We start from the raw sequence: 21271 nt of genomic DNA on the forward strand, positions 1-21271 counted from the left end.
CTTGCGTGACTAACTTACTCGAATTCTACAACACAGTTATCTCGAATTATGACAAAAGAAACAATATAGATTTAATATATCTAGACTTTGCAAAAGCTTTTGATACCGTCCCACACGAAAGACTACTTACTAAATTAGCTTTGCATGGAATAAGTGGTAGCCTATTAGGTTGGACTAGTAATTGGTTGAAAGGTCGAAAACAGAGAGTTGTTTTAAATGGAAAAATTTCTGGATGGAAAAGTGTTGCGAGTGGAGTTCCTCAGGGTTCCGTTCTTGGGCCACTTCTATTCATAGTATATATAAATGATATAGACCATGGACTAAAATCTACTGTTTCCAAATTTGCTGATGATACAAAACTGTGCGGAGTGGCAAATGATCACTCAAACCAATTAGATATTCAAGAAGATTTAGATCAATTACAGCAATGGTCTGAAAAGTGGCTAATGAAATTTAACACAAGTAAATGCAAGGTAATGCACATAGGTAAAAATAACAGCAAGTACGATTACAAGTTATTTGGAAATTCGTTAACAAAAGTGGATAGTGAAAAAGATCTCGGCGTAATTATCAGTAACGACCTCAAATCATCCAAGCAGTGTATTTCAGCCTCTGAGAAAGCAAATAAGATTCTGGGATTGATTGCGCGATCTTTTGATTTCAAAAGTCCATCACTCATTAACAAGCTATATAAATCGTTAGTTCGTCCACATTTGGAATATGCTGTTTCCGTATGGTCACCGAATCTCATTAAAGATATTGACAGACTGGAAAAAGTACAACGGCGAGCCACAAAACTGATTCCAAATATCAAAAATAAATCATACGAAAATCGACTTAAGCACATGAATCTGTTTTCCCTAAAAAAGCGTAGACTCAGAGGTGACTTGATACAGGTCTTTAAGATTTTAAAGGGAATTGACAACATCAAAAGTGACAAAATTTTCACATTGAATGAGAATCAGACGAGAAACAATGGTCTCAAACTGTCCGGAAATAGATTCAATTTGGAAGTAGGTAGAAACAACTTTGCCAACCGTGTAGTTAATGAATGGAATAAACTTCCTGCACAGGTAGTGCAATGTAGTTCAGTTCGAAGCTTTAAGAATCATTTAGATAAATACCTAAGTAAGATGCTGTAATGATTATAATTTATGTTATATTATTTGTTTTTGTTTTGTTATAATTTGTCTGTCTGATTTTTCATTTATTATTAGTTATATGTCAATTTATAATCATTTACTATTTACCTGTTTGTTTGTTATTCAACTATACCTATGCATCTATTTATGCATTTTATTTGTTATTTTTACATTATTATAGTTTTAATTTATTATTAATATGATTTTTTTTTTTTTTTTTTTTTTTGGCATCCGACCTAGATATGGATCAAAAGGTCTCCTGTCGGCATGCTCCACCTTTGTAATCCTTTGTAATCCTTTGTATCATAATTGGTGCCTGCATTAAAAAGAAAAACAAGAGACCACAGAGACGTGTCTGGTGCCGGGAGTGGTTGCAGAGACGTGAAAGAATGGGTAGCTCTGTGACAATCCTACGTGAATTGCATGAGGAAAATGAAACTTTGTTCCGCAATTACGTGCGGATGGACATAAACAGTTTTTATATTCTTGTATCGAAAGTGGAGAGCTATATTCAGAGGCAAGAGACAAATATGAGGCAAAGCATTACACCAGCAGCACGTTTGTCTCTATTTCTGTAATCAAAACACCTTATATTCCACAGACATTCATGTGATTTATATATATCAATCGAAGTTATAGTGTCTTGTCGTGACCAATATGCACTAGCACTCGGTGTGGACATGGTGTACTAATAACGTGGTAGTCAGTGGATCTGCCTACACCTTAGCTCGTGCGTTTGGCAGTGACGGAAGACCTCCATCCACTGCCCTCTATTGGCGCCGGGAGCGGACAGTTTGATGGTTTGCCCGCTGAAACTGCTCGTACAAGGGCAAAGCCTTCGTGCCCGACGGACACTGCTCGACCGTGTGGACGTGGCTTAAGGAAATAAAAAGATAGTAGTGTATAAAAGAGGGCTTTTGCCATTGGGCGATTGAGCGAGCGATTAATTGGCGGTCTGTACTGAGCAGGTTTGCTAACTTTGCTCGCACCTCACCTCGTGCGTTTGGCAGCAATGTCAGCCCTCCATCCATCCACTGCCCGCAAATGATGCCGGGAACGGACAGTTTGATGGTTTGCCCGATGAAATTGCCCGTTGTCGAGCAAAGCCCTCGTGCCCGGCGGGCAGTGCTCGACCGTGTGGACGTGGCTTTATTTTCTTTAGCAGACCTGGCGACATTTGGCGAGGGCGGGAGGGTGAGAGGAGAGGTTGGTTGGGTTGCGTCAAAGACTATGAAAAAAATACAGGAAAACCACTTAGTACAAACATGAAGCCATTTTTGCATTGTCGTGAGCGCCATCTGTTGTTGGATACCGGTACTTCGTAGCAGAAATTGTTGCCATAGGTCGCTAGCAAACAAGAGTATTGCTTAGTTTTGTTACTATTATTTTTTTGGTATGCTTTAATTTTTTTCTTATGCAATATTCATTATTACTATAAAGTATTGTTCCTGTATATCTTTTAGATAAATATATAATATTGTTTTAGGATTATTATTTTGTAAAAAAAAATCATAATATTTTTGGTTAATTTTTTTATGTATATGCGAACAAATGTTTAATAATATATCTCAGGGTGAATAGAAAAGCCGTCCTTGTTTTGTTTTTCTTTATTTACTTTCTCAAAATATATACAATCCTGATTGTACATATTTCAGGAAAAAATCATGAAACCCTACAACAAAAGAACTCCAACAACAACAACAATAATTACAATAATAAACAGAATTAAACAAAATACAACGAAAGCAACAAAAAGACAAATATCAAAATACAAATTGAAACAAACAAAATAGTGTAGTGGTTTGGTTCGAACAAGCCAGGGAAAATGAAATTCACTTTGGTCTCTTATTCTAATCTCTTTGGTAAAACCACAAGTAATAGCCACTGGTTAGTGGATCTGATCAGTCGTAGCTGGACGGTGAGCCTAACGTCAGAGGCGGTGGCGGCTGATGACGGCGAGGCTCGATGGGACTGCTACAAGACTGGACGAGATGTTGTTGCTGCTGCCGTGGCTATTACTATTCTGCCCTGACTGGCCGCCGCTGCCCTATTTAAGGGTCGCTCGCGGCTCAGCGTAGTTGGCAAGAGAGGTCGCTAGCCGCTCGAGAACCATTTGCTGGCTCCTGATTGGCTAGCTCATATTCACCTCTTGCCAACTATGGGAAGTGTGTGACCGCCTGTGGCTGCGTCACTACAATAGAATAGGTAAATAACAATATATATATATATATAAATATATATATATATATATATATATATATATATATATATATATATATTAACCAAAAAGTATTTTAAAAACATAATAATGTACAAGTATATTGTCTGTGCTTACAAAATAAATCATACAAACACCCAAACACACATATATATGTATCTATGAATATATCTATATAAATCTACATATGAATATACTATATATGTATATGTATAAATATATATATATATATATATATATATATATATATATATATATACATATATATATTATACACACACATGCATAAATGTACTAGACAGCAAAACAAATTAAAAGAAAATGACTAGCTTCAAACATATAATGATATACATATTATACAAATAACAAAAGAAAATATGTATATGAACTATTTATTACATACCATATATGTTTTGTTGAATCTTGTAATTCTGAAAATATATGAAATTAAGTATGCCTTATTGTCATTAATTTTCGGTGTTTAACAGGCTGAATGGTTGAATTGTTATATTTCCTTTTTTTGCGCAATGAATCATTAAATTTGTTTGTAAAATAGAATATTCTCATATTAATGAAAGTATTGACCAACATGTCTTTAGCTGTATTGCATATATCTAGTATGGAAATAATATTATCAGACAATAAGCAATCTGTTATTTTCTGTTTGATTCCCTTTTCATGGAGAAGGCTTCTAATACTGTTATCAAATATCCTTTCAAATGAACTTATCACATTAAAAGCATCATCATGTGGATAGCATAAATATTCAATATGATCTTCAACTTTTTCATTCAAAAACAATTCCCTTACATTTTCACCTGTGTCAAAAGTAGAAGATTTAATCAATTTAACTTTACATGAATGACATTTATGTTTCTTCATAATTTTGTGGCAACAATATCCAGTTATGTATGTCAATATATTATCCTTTATCATATCATCACATGGATATTCAGTTTGCACTGATTCATCATCATCTGTTAATGTATAATCAAAATGTTGTATAAATCTACTTCAATATCTTTATTTGAATTGTTATCTTCACTGGGGGTCTCTTCAGGTACAGAATCTGAATTATAATCAAAATTATTTATCAAGTTTATGATAGCCCCTATGTTATTACAATCACTTTCAGTTCTTTGTTTATCATTTATATTATCTTCATCTACAGATAAACCACCAATCTTACCATTCACAATTATATTTCTGCTTTTAATGGCATTACAAGTGAAAGAAGTTTCAACTATTTGATTTTTATCTTTTTGTGGAAGGACAGCATACATTTGTTCATTTTTTAAGTTATTTGGATATTTTAGAGGTGGTGTCATATCATCTTTATAATTCGCGTTCTAATCAAATTATTGCAAGTAACATTTTTTTATGGAACTTATTAAGGCTGTAACAGTTGGAGAATAATTATTACCCCCAGATTGCCTTAAGCAACAAAAGAAATTTTCTAAGCAATCTTGGTTAATTCTTCTTGCTAAGATGTATTTTAGCTTAAATTTATCTTGCACTTCTTCCCATAAACATTGCAAAGATGAAATATTCAGTAGCCATCATCCTTGGACACATGGAATCTCTCTTTTTGATCCAACACCATTCCATGGTTTCATCCAGTCCTCACAGTCTTTCAGAAATGTTATATTGCCATTTTCATTACTAAAAGCAGCTTCCCTTGGATTATAATGACATTTGTTATATGAATTAAATACATCAAATAAATCATTCATTCTGTTTAGGAATGTGGCTGTCCCACTGGCTTTAATGGGCAATGCACCAAAAGAGGAATAAACTGAAATCCCTGATGCATCCGTTCTACTCATTATTTGAGGAGCATACTTGACTTGCATTTTTCCAAAGCCATTTAACTTAATATGGGTGTCATTAAGTTTTGGAACTATTCTAATTGGCTTAATTTTGTCTTTTACATAAAAAGATTCTATGTCCTTCCAGCTTGCTACTTCCCCTTTAATGTCAATGTCATATTTATCTAAAATATTCCTTGTACTCTTTATGAGATGGTGGCTATCATAAAAAAAGAAAAACAACTTTTCACCATTCACTTCGGTGTATGGCTTGTCATTTGTGATGCCTAATTTATCAAAGCAACTTCTATGGGAGGAATCTTGATCGTAAACGACAAACTTAGGATGTAAGCCAAAGATAACAATTTAGCTATGCAATCAATAATAATTTGTCTTGATATATCAGCTGATATAGATGTGTGAAACCAAAAATATCCTAGAACTTGCTTCCACTTTACACACAAACCTTTTGCCATGAACACAAGGGCATATTGAGCTGTTTTATCAAAATGGCCATATTCTCATAACCAATGATTTGATCTTTTACAATGTCATAATATATCCCAGATTTTAGTGATATGGCATCAAAAGTTATTCCACAGATCTTTCTCTGTTTCAGACATCTGGTTATTCCTTTCCTTTAAAATATCAAAATTAGATTCAGCCCAACCTACCTCAAGATCAATTTTACTCAAATAGTATCTCAACATTCTTGGTGACGGCAATTTGAAAATTTTTGAAAAAAAAAAAAAAAATGGTAGGCCCTTGCACTTTGAAAATATAAACCCAAAGCAAAGCTTTTCTGGTTATCATTATATCTTCTCCCAGTCTTTGCTCTGGAAGCCAAATGAAGCTGAATTTTAAAGAACTTTAATGAAGTTTTGTTTAAATAATTTGCAGCATTTTTAATGAGTGTTGCAATGGACCATTTGTTTCTTTCAGCATACCCATTTTTTAAAATATTGACTTTGTTTGTTAGTCTCCTTATTCGTTTTTGGGTGGATTTTAATCTTTTGCTCTTCTTTTGTAAGTTAGAACAACCTGCTAGCAACCATGAGAAATACATCATTAGTCATGCTACATAACATGTGAAAATTTTGATGAGAGAGAGAGAGAGAGAGCGAGAGAGAGAGAGAGAGAGACTTGAATAGATTGGTTATACACTATGTAACTAATATCGCAACTGTTTTTTTTTTTAGATATTTATGCATACATACATACACCAAGGCTTTTTCCCCCTTACAAAGGAGGTAGCCAAAAGGGGAAAGGCATAAAAACATTTCCACCCGTTCCATCCCTGAATACACTCCACACCCCTCCACCCCTCTTATCTGAGCACCTCCTGGATGACGGGTCATCCCTGCACCTTGTCCACTGCCCTGGGTCAGAAGCAGTGTTGCAAGACACAGCACATCCACAGCAAGGCCGCTTCATTAAATTGGCGACCCCCCTCTCTGTCCCCCCATTGCATAAAAGGAGAGGACGGGGAGAAATCCCTTCGGGCTGCGCCAAATTTTGCTCACACATACTACCTCACCCCCCACCCCCTGCCCATTCCACCTCATGCAATCACAACATCATCCACATACAACCATTCTCCATTCACCCCTGTCTTCTGTCCTCTCCCATCCTTCCTCAACAGACATTCCCCTCTTTCCCAAAGCCCTCTTCACCCCATCCATCCACCTCATCCTAGGACGTCCCCCCATGTTCACTCCCTCCACATCTGCCTTCCATACCTCTTTTACTAGTCTTTCTTCACTCATTCTTTCCATGTGTCCAAACCATCCCAATACTCTTTCATCAACCCTATCTCCCAACTCCCTTTCCACCCCTATTCTCCCCCTCACCTCCTCATTTCTCACTCTATCCAGCCTAGTAACCCCAATCATACTTCTCAGACACCTCATCTCAAACACATTCAAACTCCATCTCTCTTCCTCTCTCATGTTCCATGTTTCTGCCCCATACAGTGCTGTTGGCACAATCACTCCTTCATACAGTCTCCTCTTAGCATCCATTCCCAGATGTCTATTCCTCATTACACTCTTCAATCCACCAAGGCATTTACTCGCTTCTCTCAATCTACATTCTACCTCCACCTTCACTCCACCTTTTCCTGCCACATTTGCACCCAAGTATCTAAAACTATCCACTTCCTCCAGTCGCTCTCCCTTAATACTCACTTCCAGTCTACTGCCACTTTCACCCCTTGTACATCTCATCACCTTACTTTTACCTACATTTATCTTTAGCTTTCTTCTATCACATACTCTCCCAAACTCTGCCACCAACTTCCTCAATCCCTTCTCCGATCCTGCCACAAGCGCAGTGTCATCCGCAAACAACAGCTGGCTCACATCCCACTTTTCTGCATTTTCTTTAACAATCTCCAATCCCTTGCCCACTATCCTTGCATTTACCTCTCGCACCACCCCATCCATGTATAAGTTGAACAGCCAGGGCGACATAACGCATCCTTGATGAAGTCCCACCTTTACCTCGAACCACTCACTCTCTCCATTTCCAATCCTGACACAAGCTCTACTACTCTCATAAAAACTCTTGACAGCTCCCAGAAGCTTTCCTCCTATCCCATAAATCTGCATAACCTCCCACAGTGCCTTTCTGTCTACCCTATCATAAGCCTTTTCCAGATCCATAAAAGCCCAAATAACATCCTTCCCCTTTCCTATAGCTTTCTCACATATCTGTCTTACCACAAAGATCTGATCTACACAACCTCTACCTGTCCTAAATCCACACTGTTCCTCACCAATTACTCCTTCTGTTCCTCTCCTAATCCTCTCAATCAAGATCCTCCCATAAGCCTTCCCAACTACACTTAACAAGCTAATCGCTCTGAAACTACTACATTCACACTTGTCCCCTTTTCCCTTGTAAAGAGGAACTATACAGGCACTCCTCCAGTCCTCCGGCACTCTACCCTCTCTCTAGCAAACATTAAATAACTTCACCAACCAGGCCACCATCACTGTACCTCCCTTTTTCAGGCATTCTGCATGGCATCCATCCAGACCAGGTGCCTTACCTGCTTTCATCATCTTAACAACTGCCTTCACCTCATCCTTCCTTATTTCTCCTCACTCATCACTCTCATTTTATTCGCATTTCCCACTGCAGTTATCTTTCCTTCCCTATCCTCCTTCACATTTAGCAACTCCCTAAAATATTCTGCCCATCTTCCCCTTACTGCCTTTTCTTCCATTATCATCTCTCCATCTGCACCTTTTACCTTTTCTTCTCTACTTGATTCGCCTCCTCTTCCTCTCTTAATTGTTTTCCAAAACATCTTTTTATTACTTTCAAAATTTTCTGTCATACCCTTTCCTGATTTCACATCTGCTCTCCTCTTTGCCTCCTTTACCTTGTGCTTTACTTCCCTTTTCTTTTCTTTGTATCTCTCATATGACTCCCTCGTCCTATTTTGTAACCAGTCTGTGAAAACTCGCTTCTTCTCTTCTACAACCTTCTTTGTTTCCTCATCCCACCATTCAATACCCTTTCTTCTATTTCCTCCTGTTCTTCTTGTTCCAAACACCATCCTTGCACACTTTGTGACTCCTCCTTGAAACATCTCCATTCCTCCTCCACTCCTAGCTCTACTCTATCCTTCACTCCCTCCCACTCCTCTCTCAGCTTCTTCTTGTACTCCTCCTTTTCATTTAAAGAGTTCACTCTAAGCACCTCCCTACCTTTTGTCCTTTTCCTCTTTCGCCATCTATCCTCCACTCTCAACTTACCTACCACCAAAAAGTGATCCGATATTCCACCACTCTCTTCCCTTAGCACATGTACATCCCTAACTCTTCCTATTATACTCCTATCTACCACTACATGGTCCATTAATGCTCTACCACCCTTCCCTCCACCACCCTCTCCCATGTGTACTTATGCTTGATTTTCTTCCGAAACACTGTATTTCCTATCATCAACTCTCTCTCTAGACACATCTCCACCATCAACTCTCCACTATGATTCTTTCCTGGAACTCCATATTTCCCAACCACTCCGTCAATTGGTTCATTTCCTTCCCCAGCATTAAGGTCTCCTAGTACTACTACATTAACGTTTCTCCCAAATCCTTCTATGCACTCATTTAAATCTATCCAAAAAGCCTCCCTTTCTTCTACACTCTTCTCACTGCCAGGCCCATATGCACTTACAAAAACCCACATCTCCTTTCCCAGTTTCACCTTCATCCACATTATCCTTGAGGAAACCTCCTTCCACTCCACTACACGTTTACTTATCTCTTCACTTACTAGTATAGCCACCCCTTCTCCCCTTCGTCCTCTCTTCGCTCCTGATAATCTCCCACTTACACTCCCAAACTTACACTCGCTCTTCCCTCTCAACTTAGTTTCACCCAAAGCTAACACATCCATCTTTCTTCTCACAAACATACTACCTATCTCTTCCCTTTTACTCCCATCTGTACCACATCCACACACATTAGAGACCCAAACCTTAGGGTGCTGGTTGGAAAACTCCTAGACCCTCTTATGCCTTTACTTTTCTTTTAGGAATGTCCCCTGTGAGGGTACAGGGAGAAGGATGCCTGGTCCCAATCCCCTTCCCGTTTTTCTCGCCTCTTACGATCCAAGTGGAAATACTTGGTGGCAGTATTCTTTTTCCCCCACCACAGGGTAGGTAGTCAAAAAAAAGGATATGAATATACAGAGAAATTGTACAGGACAGTAACAAGGGGTTGGGGGACAGCATAACGGTGGGACATTCATAGTATAAAAGTGTCTTCATTTCTTTTTGAACAGTTTTCCTCTATCATAGACAAAATGATGTGTGGCTCTGGTGTGTAGGGGCACCCCATATAAACCCTAAAGCGGCCCTGAAAGGCTTTCATTGCGGACCTTTCTCCTAAAAATAAATAAACTATAGTGCGGCCCTCAGGAAAATACATTTATTTCGGAGATTTCTTATTTTTGTGATCCCAATTTAAATCAAATCAGTAACAAACTAATTATCTATCTTTATCGGTATAATATCACATAATATGTCTTCGATCGTATTAAATAACATGAAATAGCAAGGTTATGTGGCCCTCCATAACAAAAGAGTCGTGACTAGTGGCCCTTTGGGAAAAAAGGTTGCACACTCCTGCCCTAAAGTATCAACTGCATGCTACTTTGCCACAATTACATGCAGCTAATACCCCAGATGGGGTATTATTCATTATTATTATTATTGAGTGAGCAATCTATTATATCCTTGTAAACCCACTCGTGCCTTGTGATATCTATGTAGGTGTCATGGTATCAAAGAGGCTAATAACTTATGTATTTGAAATACTTCTCAAATTTGGCTTCCCATAAATAAAACAAATCATTAGGCATGTATTTTATTTCCACTGTTTTATTTCTTTTGTGCCAATTTTGTATTTCAAGAGTCTTCTGTGTGACAATGAAAGCTGACATGTATATATATATATATATATATATATATATATATATATATATATATATATATGTAAGCGGAATAGGAAACACAGGAGTCTTAGTCTTGAGTTTATTCCTGACTAGTTTCGCAGGTATCCTTTGTAAAAGCATACCTGCGAAACTAGTCAGGAATAAACTCAAGACTAAGACTCCTGTGTTTCCTATTCCGCTTACATCAACCTGTCAGAATGTCTCAACAATATATATATATATATATATATATATGTATATATATATATATATATATATATATATATATACATATATATATATATATAATTTTATATATGTATATATATATATATATATGCAAAAATATCACAAAACCGTGTGATCTAATAAATAGCGGATAACCACAAAGGAAGCTGCAAAAGAAATTAAATTCCCAAGCACTTTTGTGATATTTCACATCTTTAGGGGAATACCTGAGGATGTCAAATATTATGAAAGCACTCGATAATTCTATTTTTTTTCAGTTTCCTTTGTGGTTATCAGCAATATATATATATATATATATATATATATATATATATATATATATATATATATATATATAAAACACTGGACTAAGACCTTGTTGACAGTTTGCACTAAATGCTAGGTTCCTCCGATGTCCTTCTCTCCTGTATGGATCCTCAGATGTGTGAGTGAGAATGACAAAGGTCACACACTGGAAAGGCCTCCCTTGTGTGAGATTTCATATGCTTTATGAGAATCTTTTTTGTGAAAGTAGAATCACATTGGAAAGAATTCTCCCCAGTGTGGGTTCTCATATGCTGTGTGTGCGAGATCCCTTGCATGAGAAAGCAGAATTGCACAGGTCACACTGGAAAGGCTTCTCTCCTGAGTGGGTCCTCATATGCTGTGTAAAAGAATACCTTCTGAGAAAGCAGAATCACAAAGGTCACACCGGAAAGGTTTCCCTCCTGTGTGGATCATCATGTGATCTTTGAGATTTTGGGGAAAAAAATGTATATGTATTGCACAGGCCACACTGGAATGGCTTCTTTCTATAGTGGACCACACAGGCCGCACATGAATGGATTCTCTCCTGTGTGGATTGTAACATGATCTCTGAGGTAATTCTTTTGAAACCTTTATTGCACTATGTGAGTCTTCATATGCTGTGTGAGAGAAAATTTGAGTGAGAAAGCAGAATCACAAAAGTCACAATGGAAAAGTTGCTCTCCTGTGTGGGTTCTCATATGCCGTATGAGAGAGACATTTTGTGTGAAAACAGAATCACAAAGGTTACACTGGAAAGGCTTCTCTCCTGTGTGGGTTCTCTTATGCCGTATGAGAGAGACATTTTTTGTGAAAGCAGAATCACAAAGGTTACACTGGAAAGGCTTCTCTCCTGTGTGGTTCATCATGTGATATTTGAGGCGATTCTTTTCTGAGAAAGCTGCATCACACAGGCCACATTGGAAAGGCTTCTCTCCTGTGTGGGTCCTCTTATGCACTGTGAGGGAAGACCTGTGTGAGAAAGCAGAATTACAAAGATCACACTGGAAAGGCTTCTCTCCTGTGTGGATCCTCATATGTTTTTTGAGACTACTCTTTTCTGAAAACGCAGAATCACACAGGTCACACTGGAAAGGCTTCTCTCCTGTGTGGGTCCTCATATGCTGTGTGAGATTACTCTTTCGTGAGAAAGCAGAATTGCACAGATCACACTGGAAAGGCTTCTCTCCTGTGTGGGTCCTCATATGCTGTGTGAGATGACTCTTTGGTGAGAAAGCAGAATCACACAGACCACACTGGAAAGGCTTCTCTCCTGTGTGAGTTTTCATATGATTTTTGAGAGAGATCTCTTGTGAAAAAGCACAATCACACATGACACACTGGAAAGGCTTCTCTCCTGGATGGGTCCTCATATGCCTTGTGAGAGAGCCCTTTTGTGAAAAAGCTGAATCACAAAGGTCACACTGGAAAGGCTTCTCTCCTGTGTGGGTCCTCATATGCCGTGTTAGAGACCCTTTATGTGGGAAAGCAGAATCACAAAGAAGACATTTGAAAGGCTTCCCTCCTGTGTGGGTCCTCATATGCCGTGTTAGAGAGCCATCTCGTGAGAAAGCAGAATCACAAAGATCACACTGGAAAGGCTTCTCTTCTGAATGGATCATCATGTGATCTTTGAGGTGTCTTTTGTGCCCTTTGAGATTACCTTTTTGTGAGAAAGTAGAATCACATAGATCATACTGGAAAGGCTTGTCTCTGGTATGAGCCATCATGTGATATCTAAGATGACTTGTGGTATAGCTGTGACGCAGATGTCATACCAGATTCTCTTCATCGTATGACACATATGGAAGCTACAGATGGCTCTTCTAAAGACATGGTGATACTCACTCTCATCCTGAAAAAAAAAAAAATGTAATTATAAGATTGACATCTCTCTGAAATTGTGTAATTCACTGTAATAGGATTGTGGATATTTCATACACAAATAATTTCATACTCAAGTCCCTTTGTACCTAAACAGACCCTTTGTACATCCCATCACCTAACATAGATTAGGTAGAAATACTAACACATATGGTGCTATGACATTACAAAGGACACAAAGGCAGAGCATCCCAACAGGAGACATTTTGGTCCTTAACTAGGTCAGATGTGGGAAAAAAGTACATAGAGGAATAAAACAATTACAAATGATAAGCAAAGATGCTTTCTACTTTATTAGAAATATGCTGGAAATCACTGAATAGCTCAATGCATACTCAACCCACCACAACCAGAAGGACTCAAATTTTGCTCTAACTTTCTTCATCACATCACAAGATTTGGAGGTTTGGAATGGCCCAGCTGGCCACAGCAGTCGGGTTTAACAAAATGCCATCACACTCCATGTTTGGGCTCACAAGACCTGAATCTACATATGACCTACTCTAAGAAGGTTTATTCAATTCATCTCACCCATTTGACTCAAATAAGTGATGTAAGTCACATTACAAAGGATTACAAAAGAGGGGCATGCCAACTGGAGACCTTTTGGTCCATTACTAGGTCAGATGCAAGGAAGAAGAAGAAAAAAAGTAAGTGGTATACCAGTGTTATTACTTTAGGAAAACATATTAAATTCATTTAAGAAATTGTAAAGGTATTTCCCATAGTTTTTGTTACTTTCATTAGAATACCTCGTCTAATAGGAAAAATACTGTGCGTCATTTTGACAAATGGAAATAAGCTCCACCACAAGGACTTGAACCTTTGTATTAGCGACTGCTTATTCTGAAACAAAGACAATAGCATCGAGCCACCCAGGCCGTACAAGACGTAACCACCTGATTCCCGACCTGGAAGTTCCCCGATGGTACTAGGGCAGCTCGGTCCCTATTCTAATTTCACCGAGTATCTATTATGGCTACCCATCCGACAAGTTGTAAAATCTGGCTTCCGCAAAATAGGGACTCATTAAATCAGGCTTCTACTGTAGTACAGTTGTGGGCAAATCAGGAGACTACATATAATTTTGAGGAAAGTCTTACTAGTGGACACACCTGGTCAAGGTCAACTGGGGCAGACATCAGAGGCCTGACCCACCCATGCTGGAAGTGATCTGGACAAATATGTCATATGATCTGCATCCAATATCTATGTAAGATTTGATGTGGAAAGGTATAACTTCTCATACTATAATTCAATGACTTGTAAATAATACAACATAGATTTGTGCAGTGAATATCAAGAAAGTTTTTACTTGCTAGAATATCATAATCAGTGCGCTGTGAATTCAGAGCAAACTCCATAAATTCTTGATTATCGTACTGACAAAGACAAAATGGAGCCCCTTCCTCCAACAAAAATGTAAGAATAATGAAGGCATACAGGACACACACACTGATAAATAAGAAAATACTTGCCAGTCTCTCTCTCTCTCTTTCCTTACAATATTACCAACATTAATACTTATTCGCAATACTTATATTGGATTCAAATTACTTAATGATAAGAACTAGCTAATAACAGAAGTAAGAATTGCAGCTGTGAGACTTGACCAGTACTTACCTAACCTACACTCTTGGGAAACATACAGATGTTTGCCTATCTATCTATCTGTGTGTGTATATATATATATATATATATATATATATATATATATATATATATATATATAATATATATATATATATATATATATATATATATACAGATAGATTTCTAATACCTACTGGCGTCACTACTAGTAGTTTGTAGTACTTATATACAGAGTTCGGAATACAATGATAAGAGCTTGCCGATGACACAGGTAAGTGTAGCCGTGAGAATGGTAAGCATCATGACAAATACCCACACATCCATTGCTCAGAAAGCCAAACACAATCATCAATGCGAAACGGGAATTGAAGTGTAGCAAATGCCAAATGCGAACACTCAACTCATGCATTAAGCTACCTTACCTCTATATGATTGCACTTACGAATTCGAGAAGAAAGCACACTTGTTTGCCCTGTGCAAGGCACAGCCACAAAAACAAGCTCTACAAGTAGCTGAACGAGTGATACTCTAGGCTAGTCGGTCTATAGCGTAAAATGTAAACACACATGATATAAGGGAGTAGGTGTAGGTTCTCTATTTTCTATATATATTTTCTATTTTCTTTTTTTCTAGCTTCTATTATGTGTTATGGATATTAGATTTTCATATAATTTATAATTCATATCTTAGAACTTATATCTCATTTTCTACATTTTCTATTTTCCGCTTTCTATTTTGCATTTACATTTTCGTATATTTCTCTGTAAATTAGAAATGCATAAATGCAAATGCAAAATATATATAGAAACATAAAATACAAAGAGAAATATACGAAAATATAATTGGAAAAATAGAAATCGGAAAATAGAAAATGTAGAATTTTAAATATATTATCTAAGATATACATTATGAAATATAGATTATAGGAAAATCTAACATCCATAACGCACAATAGAAACTAGAAATAGGATAATAGAAAATTTATATAGCAAATAGAAAACCTACACCTACGCCCTTATATTTTATCATGCGTGTTTACATTTGACGCCATAGACCGACAAGTCTAGAGTTACACTCTTTCAGCTATTTGTAGAGATTGTTTTCGTGGCAAACAAGTGTGCTTTCTTCTCGAATTCGTAAGTGCAATCATATAGTGGTAAGACAGCTTAATGAATGAGTTGTGTGTTCACATTTGGCACTTGCTACACTTCAATTCCAATTTCGCAATGTGTTTGGCTTTCTGAGCAATGGATGTGTGGGTATTTGTCAGGTAGGATCCCATTCCTGGACATTTCGGTCATAAGAGACCCGGACCAATTGTCCTTTACTGTGTATAGGAAGCCAACCCACACAGGGAATTACCTACACTTCTTTAACCACCATACGGATGATATTAAATCTAGTGTTGCATCGGGCCTATATTTCAGAGCCCTTAGGATTTGTAGTCCACAATTCTTGCAAATAGAATTTGACATCATTCATAAACAACTCTCTAACGTAGGTTATCCGGAATATTTTTTAAAGAAAGCCCTACATAAAGCCAAATCCATACATACACATACCAAGGCTTTTTCCCCCTTACAAGGGAGGTAGCCAAAAAGGGAAAGGCATAAAATCACTCCCACCCATTTCATCCCTAAATATACTCCACACCCCTCCCACCCTCCCTCTTATCTGAGCACCTCCTGGATGACGGGTCATCCCTGCACCTTGCCCACTGCCCTGGGTCAGAAGCAGTGTCGCAAGACACAGCACATCCACAGCAAAGCCGCTTCATTAAATCGGCGACCCCCCCCTCTCCGTCCCCCCATGCATAAAAGGGGAGGACGGGGAGAAATCCCTTCGGGCTGCGTCAAATTTTGCTCACACATACTACCTCACCCCCCACCCCCGCCCATTCCACCTCATGCAATCACATCATCCATATACAACCATTCTCCATTCACCCCTGTCTTCCGTCCTCTCCCGTCCTTCCTCAACAGACATTCCCCTCTTCCCCAAAGCCCCCTTCACCCCATCCATCCACCTCATCCTAGGACGTCCCCCCATGTTCACTCCCTCCACATCTGCCTTCCATACCTCTTTTACTAGTCTTTCTTCACTCATTCTTTCTATGTGTCCAAACCATCCTAATACTCTTTCATCAACCCTATCTCCCAACTCCTTTTCCACCCCTGTTCTCCTCCTCACCTCCTCATTTCTCACTCTATCTAGCCTAGTAACCCCCACCATACTTCTCAGACACCTCAAATCCAATTTTTATAAACCAAATAACTCCAGGGGGATGTTTAAATGGGGTAACAACATCATGGTACCATTTAATGAATCTATCAACTCGGTCTCCAAACTTCTACCTAATAACCAAATCAAATTGATTTACAATTATCCAAACAGCATTTTTGGAAAGGTAGTAAATGTACACCGGAGGGATGATGTGGACCAAAACTCCGGGGTATATAAATTGCCTTGTAAAGACTGTGATGATGTCTACTGGGGCCAAACTGGCAGGGATTTGTCCACGAGATTAAAGGAACATAAAAACATAATAAAATATGGACAAGTTAACTCCACTGTGTTCCTTCATGCCAGCCAAAAAGACCATAGATTAGATTGGGATAATGCATCAATTATTTTTAAATCACACTGTAGCTATCAAAGAAAAATTGTAGAATCTTCTCTAATAAAACATTATCCTAACTTTAATACTTCAAAAGGTCAGTTACCCCCCAGATTGTATTACGAAGTTAGCGGTCAACAAAATAATGTCAAGAGCGGTCGGACAAAACACCACCAACTGTCCTTCCTTGACCCAATCATTTCAAGGGCATGTCACCTGAGTCCCCCCACTTTCCCCCATCCCCTTTTATGTACCCCTCACTTCCTCATATATACTTGAACCTTAACACCTTGTAAGCATTCTGCTGAAGAGGACTACAGATAGTAGTCGAAATATACAGTTTCCCTGTACCTCCGTCATTTTGTCTCCGATAGTGGGTTAATAGTGAACTAATAGTGAATTTGTCATGATGTTTACCATTCTCACGGCTGCACTTACCTGTGTCATCGGCAAGCTCTTATCACTGTATTCCGAACTTCGTATATAAGTACCGCAAACTAGTAGTGATGCCAGTAGGTATCATATATATATATATATATATATATATATATATATATATATATATATATATATATATATATATATATATATATACCGTATTTTCCGGCTTAAAATGCGCATCGAGTTATAATGCGCACCCATGCACTTCGTTATCTCAGTACACAGATAGCGCGCACCGACGTATACTGCGCATGCCCGATCGTAAGAAAAAGTTGGAACTACATGTACCGGTATATGACTCATGTTGTGCATAGGTCCCTTATTACTTTGTAGCTTAAATATTTTGTCGGAAATATGATCTAAAAAAAGTTTATGGAAAGTAAAATACAACCACTCCTCGTTTAACGACCTACTCGGTTAATGACAACCCGGAGTAACGACGGGCTTTATGACAGACCCATATTCGTTTAACATAAATCTCTCGAAGTTACGACGTCGTGTACGATAAGTTGGCTGAGGCAAATTTGTATGATGTTATAAATGAACTTGTACGGTGGATATTAGCTGTGAGGTAAAGTGTTCTGAAGCTTAGGTCTACATTACCATCCTGCAAGTTGCAAAAACTGCCTGGGGTACAGTATATACTGGTATTGGTACATTTTTAGTTTCGACCATGGGCGCAAAATAGCAATAGAAAATTAATCATTAATTTTGTAAATTATAATGTATCAACGTAATATGCAATTTTGTGAGCGGAAAAAAAAAATAAAAAAGGTGCTGAAATAGATTTCGTAAGTAACGAAGTCGCCATGTTTGTTATAATAGATGCCGACGTCGAAGAAATGAAAGGATGATGAATTCGTCTAACCTAAACTAAACTAACCTAATCTGTGTTTAATAAATCATTACCTGCAAATTAAATGTCATCCGGCTCGTCCTCATTGGACCACAAGGTATACACACACTCACAAATATTGCAAACTACAGCTATTCACACAACACTATACCCGACATCTGGAAGCATGGTAAAATAATCGCCATTCCAAAAACGAACAAAGACCCAACAATCCCAACATCGAACCGCCCAATCACACTTCTCTGCACCCCCTCTAAAGTCATTGAATGCTTAATACTTCAACTTGTCACACCACATATTCCCCTTGCTGACTCACAACACGGTTTTAGGCCACTACACTCCACAAACACTTTTCTGATAAACTTCACACAAAGAATTTTAGATGGCATCAATTCAGATAGGCCCCACCACAGAACACTTCTTATAACATTATACATTAGTAAAGCTTTTGATGTTATCCCCCGCCACAACCTAACAAATAAAATATATAACACAGACATGCACAATAAACCAAAAGATGGCTGGCCAATTATCTGGCAGGTAGGAATGCTTACGTGTCATATAATGGCCAATCATCGCACATCAGAAACATTAAGAATGGAGTACCACAGGGCTCTGTTCTATCCCCACGCTCTTTAATCTATACATGCATGACTTACCCACACCAGACACCTCAGAAATACAAATCTCTTCCTACGCAGATGACATAACAATCACATGCGCACATCGTAACACAAAGCTGCAAAAATAATCCAGCCATACATTGATACACTCAACACATGGTTCATCACAGACTCAAAATAGCTCCAACCAAATCTACAGCAACACTTCTCACCAACTGGACAAAAGAACACAAAGACATACCTCATCTCTACATCAACAACACTCTAATAACACACACAAACACGCCAAAAATTCTTGGTGTAACATACGATACATCCATGTCTTTCAAACAGCCCATCACAAACATAAAAATCAAATGCACACATAGACTTAACTCACTTAAGTCAATCGCTGGAACAACAATTGGACAAAACAAAGAAACTAATACAACAATATACAAACAATGCATACACTCAGTGATGAATTATCCGAGTCCTACATGGGCTCCTAATCTCAGTGAGACACACCACAACACCCTTCAAATCATACAAAACAAAGCCCTAAAAACAATCACAGGCTGCACAAATACAACACCTACAGACCATTTACACCATGAAACAAAAGTCCTCAAAGTCAAGGACCACCTCGACATGAGAGGCACACAAACACTTGCCACAACCACCACAAACACATCACACCCGCTACACTACATAGCAGAACACCCACACACACCAAGAAACATTAAAACAAGACCCAAAGACCTTTATCACGCACAGATACTTTTATCTCTTCCTCCACAACCACCAAATACCAGCCTCCGGAAACATATTCATAATCATATCACTTGTCATTATATGCACTTAATGTATATCAATTCTTTGCCAAATAAGTTTGTTATATATATATATATATATATATATATATATATATATATATATATATATATATATATATATATATATATATATATATACATACACACATATATATATATATATATATATATATACATACATACATATACCAAGGCTTTTTCCCCCTTACTAGGGGGTAGCCAAAAAGGAAAAGGCATAAAATCATTTCCACTCATTTCATCCCTAAAAACACTCCACACCCCTCCACCCTCCCTCTCATCTTAGCACCTCCTGGATGACGGGTCATCCCTGCACCTTGTCCACTGCCCTGGGTCAGAAGCAGTGTCGCAAGACACAGCACATCCATCAGAGAAATTCATCCCCCACCCACCATCGCGGGTCACAGTTCTATCAGACTCTAGATCCAGTCTGATAGTTATTCAAAGAGGCCACTGCACCTCGCGCCTAGTCATCATCAACGATATCGTACACCTCTCGGCTGAGTCTGCCAGGTCAGGAATCCGCCTCCGTCACCAATGGGTTCCATTTCACGTGGGACTTGACGGTAAGGGAGTGGCGGAGAGTGCAACCAAACAAGGTGCCCAGACACTCAAAGAAAGCTTAATCCCAGTCCAGCTTACAGTCAGTGACGCACTTAAAAATATAAATCGTGCCGCCTGGATGGCAGACGACACTGTCACTGTTGCTCCACGTGATGGCCGACGTCCTGCCTCGGAGCGATTTCCACGACCCTAACCTCACTGTCCCCACACAATAAGTAGCACACCCAGTATACCGGTATATACTGCATTTGTGGCACAGAATTGTTATTATTCCGGCACTACCTCCTCCTCTGCCCAGCACCGCACGACCATTTCCGGCCACTAAGGGCCCTTCTGGGTGAATAGTGAAAAAGATCTTGGCATAATTATCAGTAACGATCTCAAATCATCTAAACAGTGTATTTCAGCCTCTGAGAAAGCAAATAAGATTTGTAGGACTGATTGCACGATCTTTTGACTTCAAAAGTCCATCTCTCATTAACAAGCTACATAAATTGTTAGTCCATCCATATTTAGAATACGCTGTTTCCGTATGGTTACCGCATCTCATTATACATTGATAGATTGGAAAAAATACAACGGCGAGCCACAAACCCTATTCCAAATATAAAAAATAAATCATACAAAAACTAAAACATATGAATCTGTTTTCCCTAAAAAAACATAGACTCGGTGACTTGATACGGATTTCTAAGGTTCCAAGGAGAATTG

General features: G+C 38.3%; 1 protein-coding gene across 1 annotated transcript; it reads right to left on the reverse strand.

The window, feature by feature from the left end:
• Positions 1–11186: 11186 nt before the first annotated feature.
• LOC143030522 (uncharacterized) lies at positions 11187–15169 on the reverse strand. The gene is made up of 2 exons (XM_076193670.1): positions 15069–15169; positions 11187–13004 (listed from the first exon to the last, which is right to left on the reverse strand). Exon 2 carries the CDS (start codon positions 12877–12879, stop codon positions 11743–11745), a length of 1137 nt encoding a protein of 378 aa, XP_076049785.1. The 5' UTR covers positions 12880–13004; positions 15069–15169; the 3' UTR covers positions 11187–11742.
• Between the last annotated feature and the right edge of the window lie 6102 nt (positions 15170–21271).

Source organism: Oratosquilla oratoria, chromosome 12, assembly GCF_046742065.1.
Source record: "Oratosquilla oratoria isolate Oo_2021 chromosome 12, ASM4674206v1, whole genome shotgun sequence".
Lineage (NCBI taxonomy): Eukaryota > Metazoa > Arthropoda > Malacostraca > Stomatopoda > Squillidae > Oratosquilla > Oratosquilla oratoria.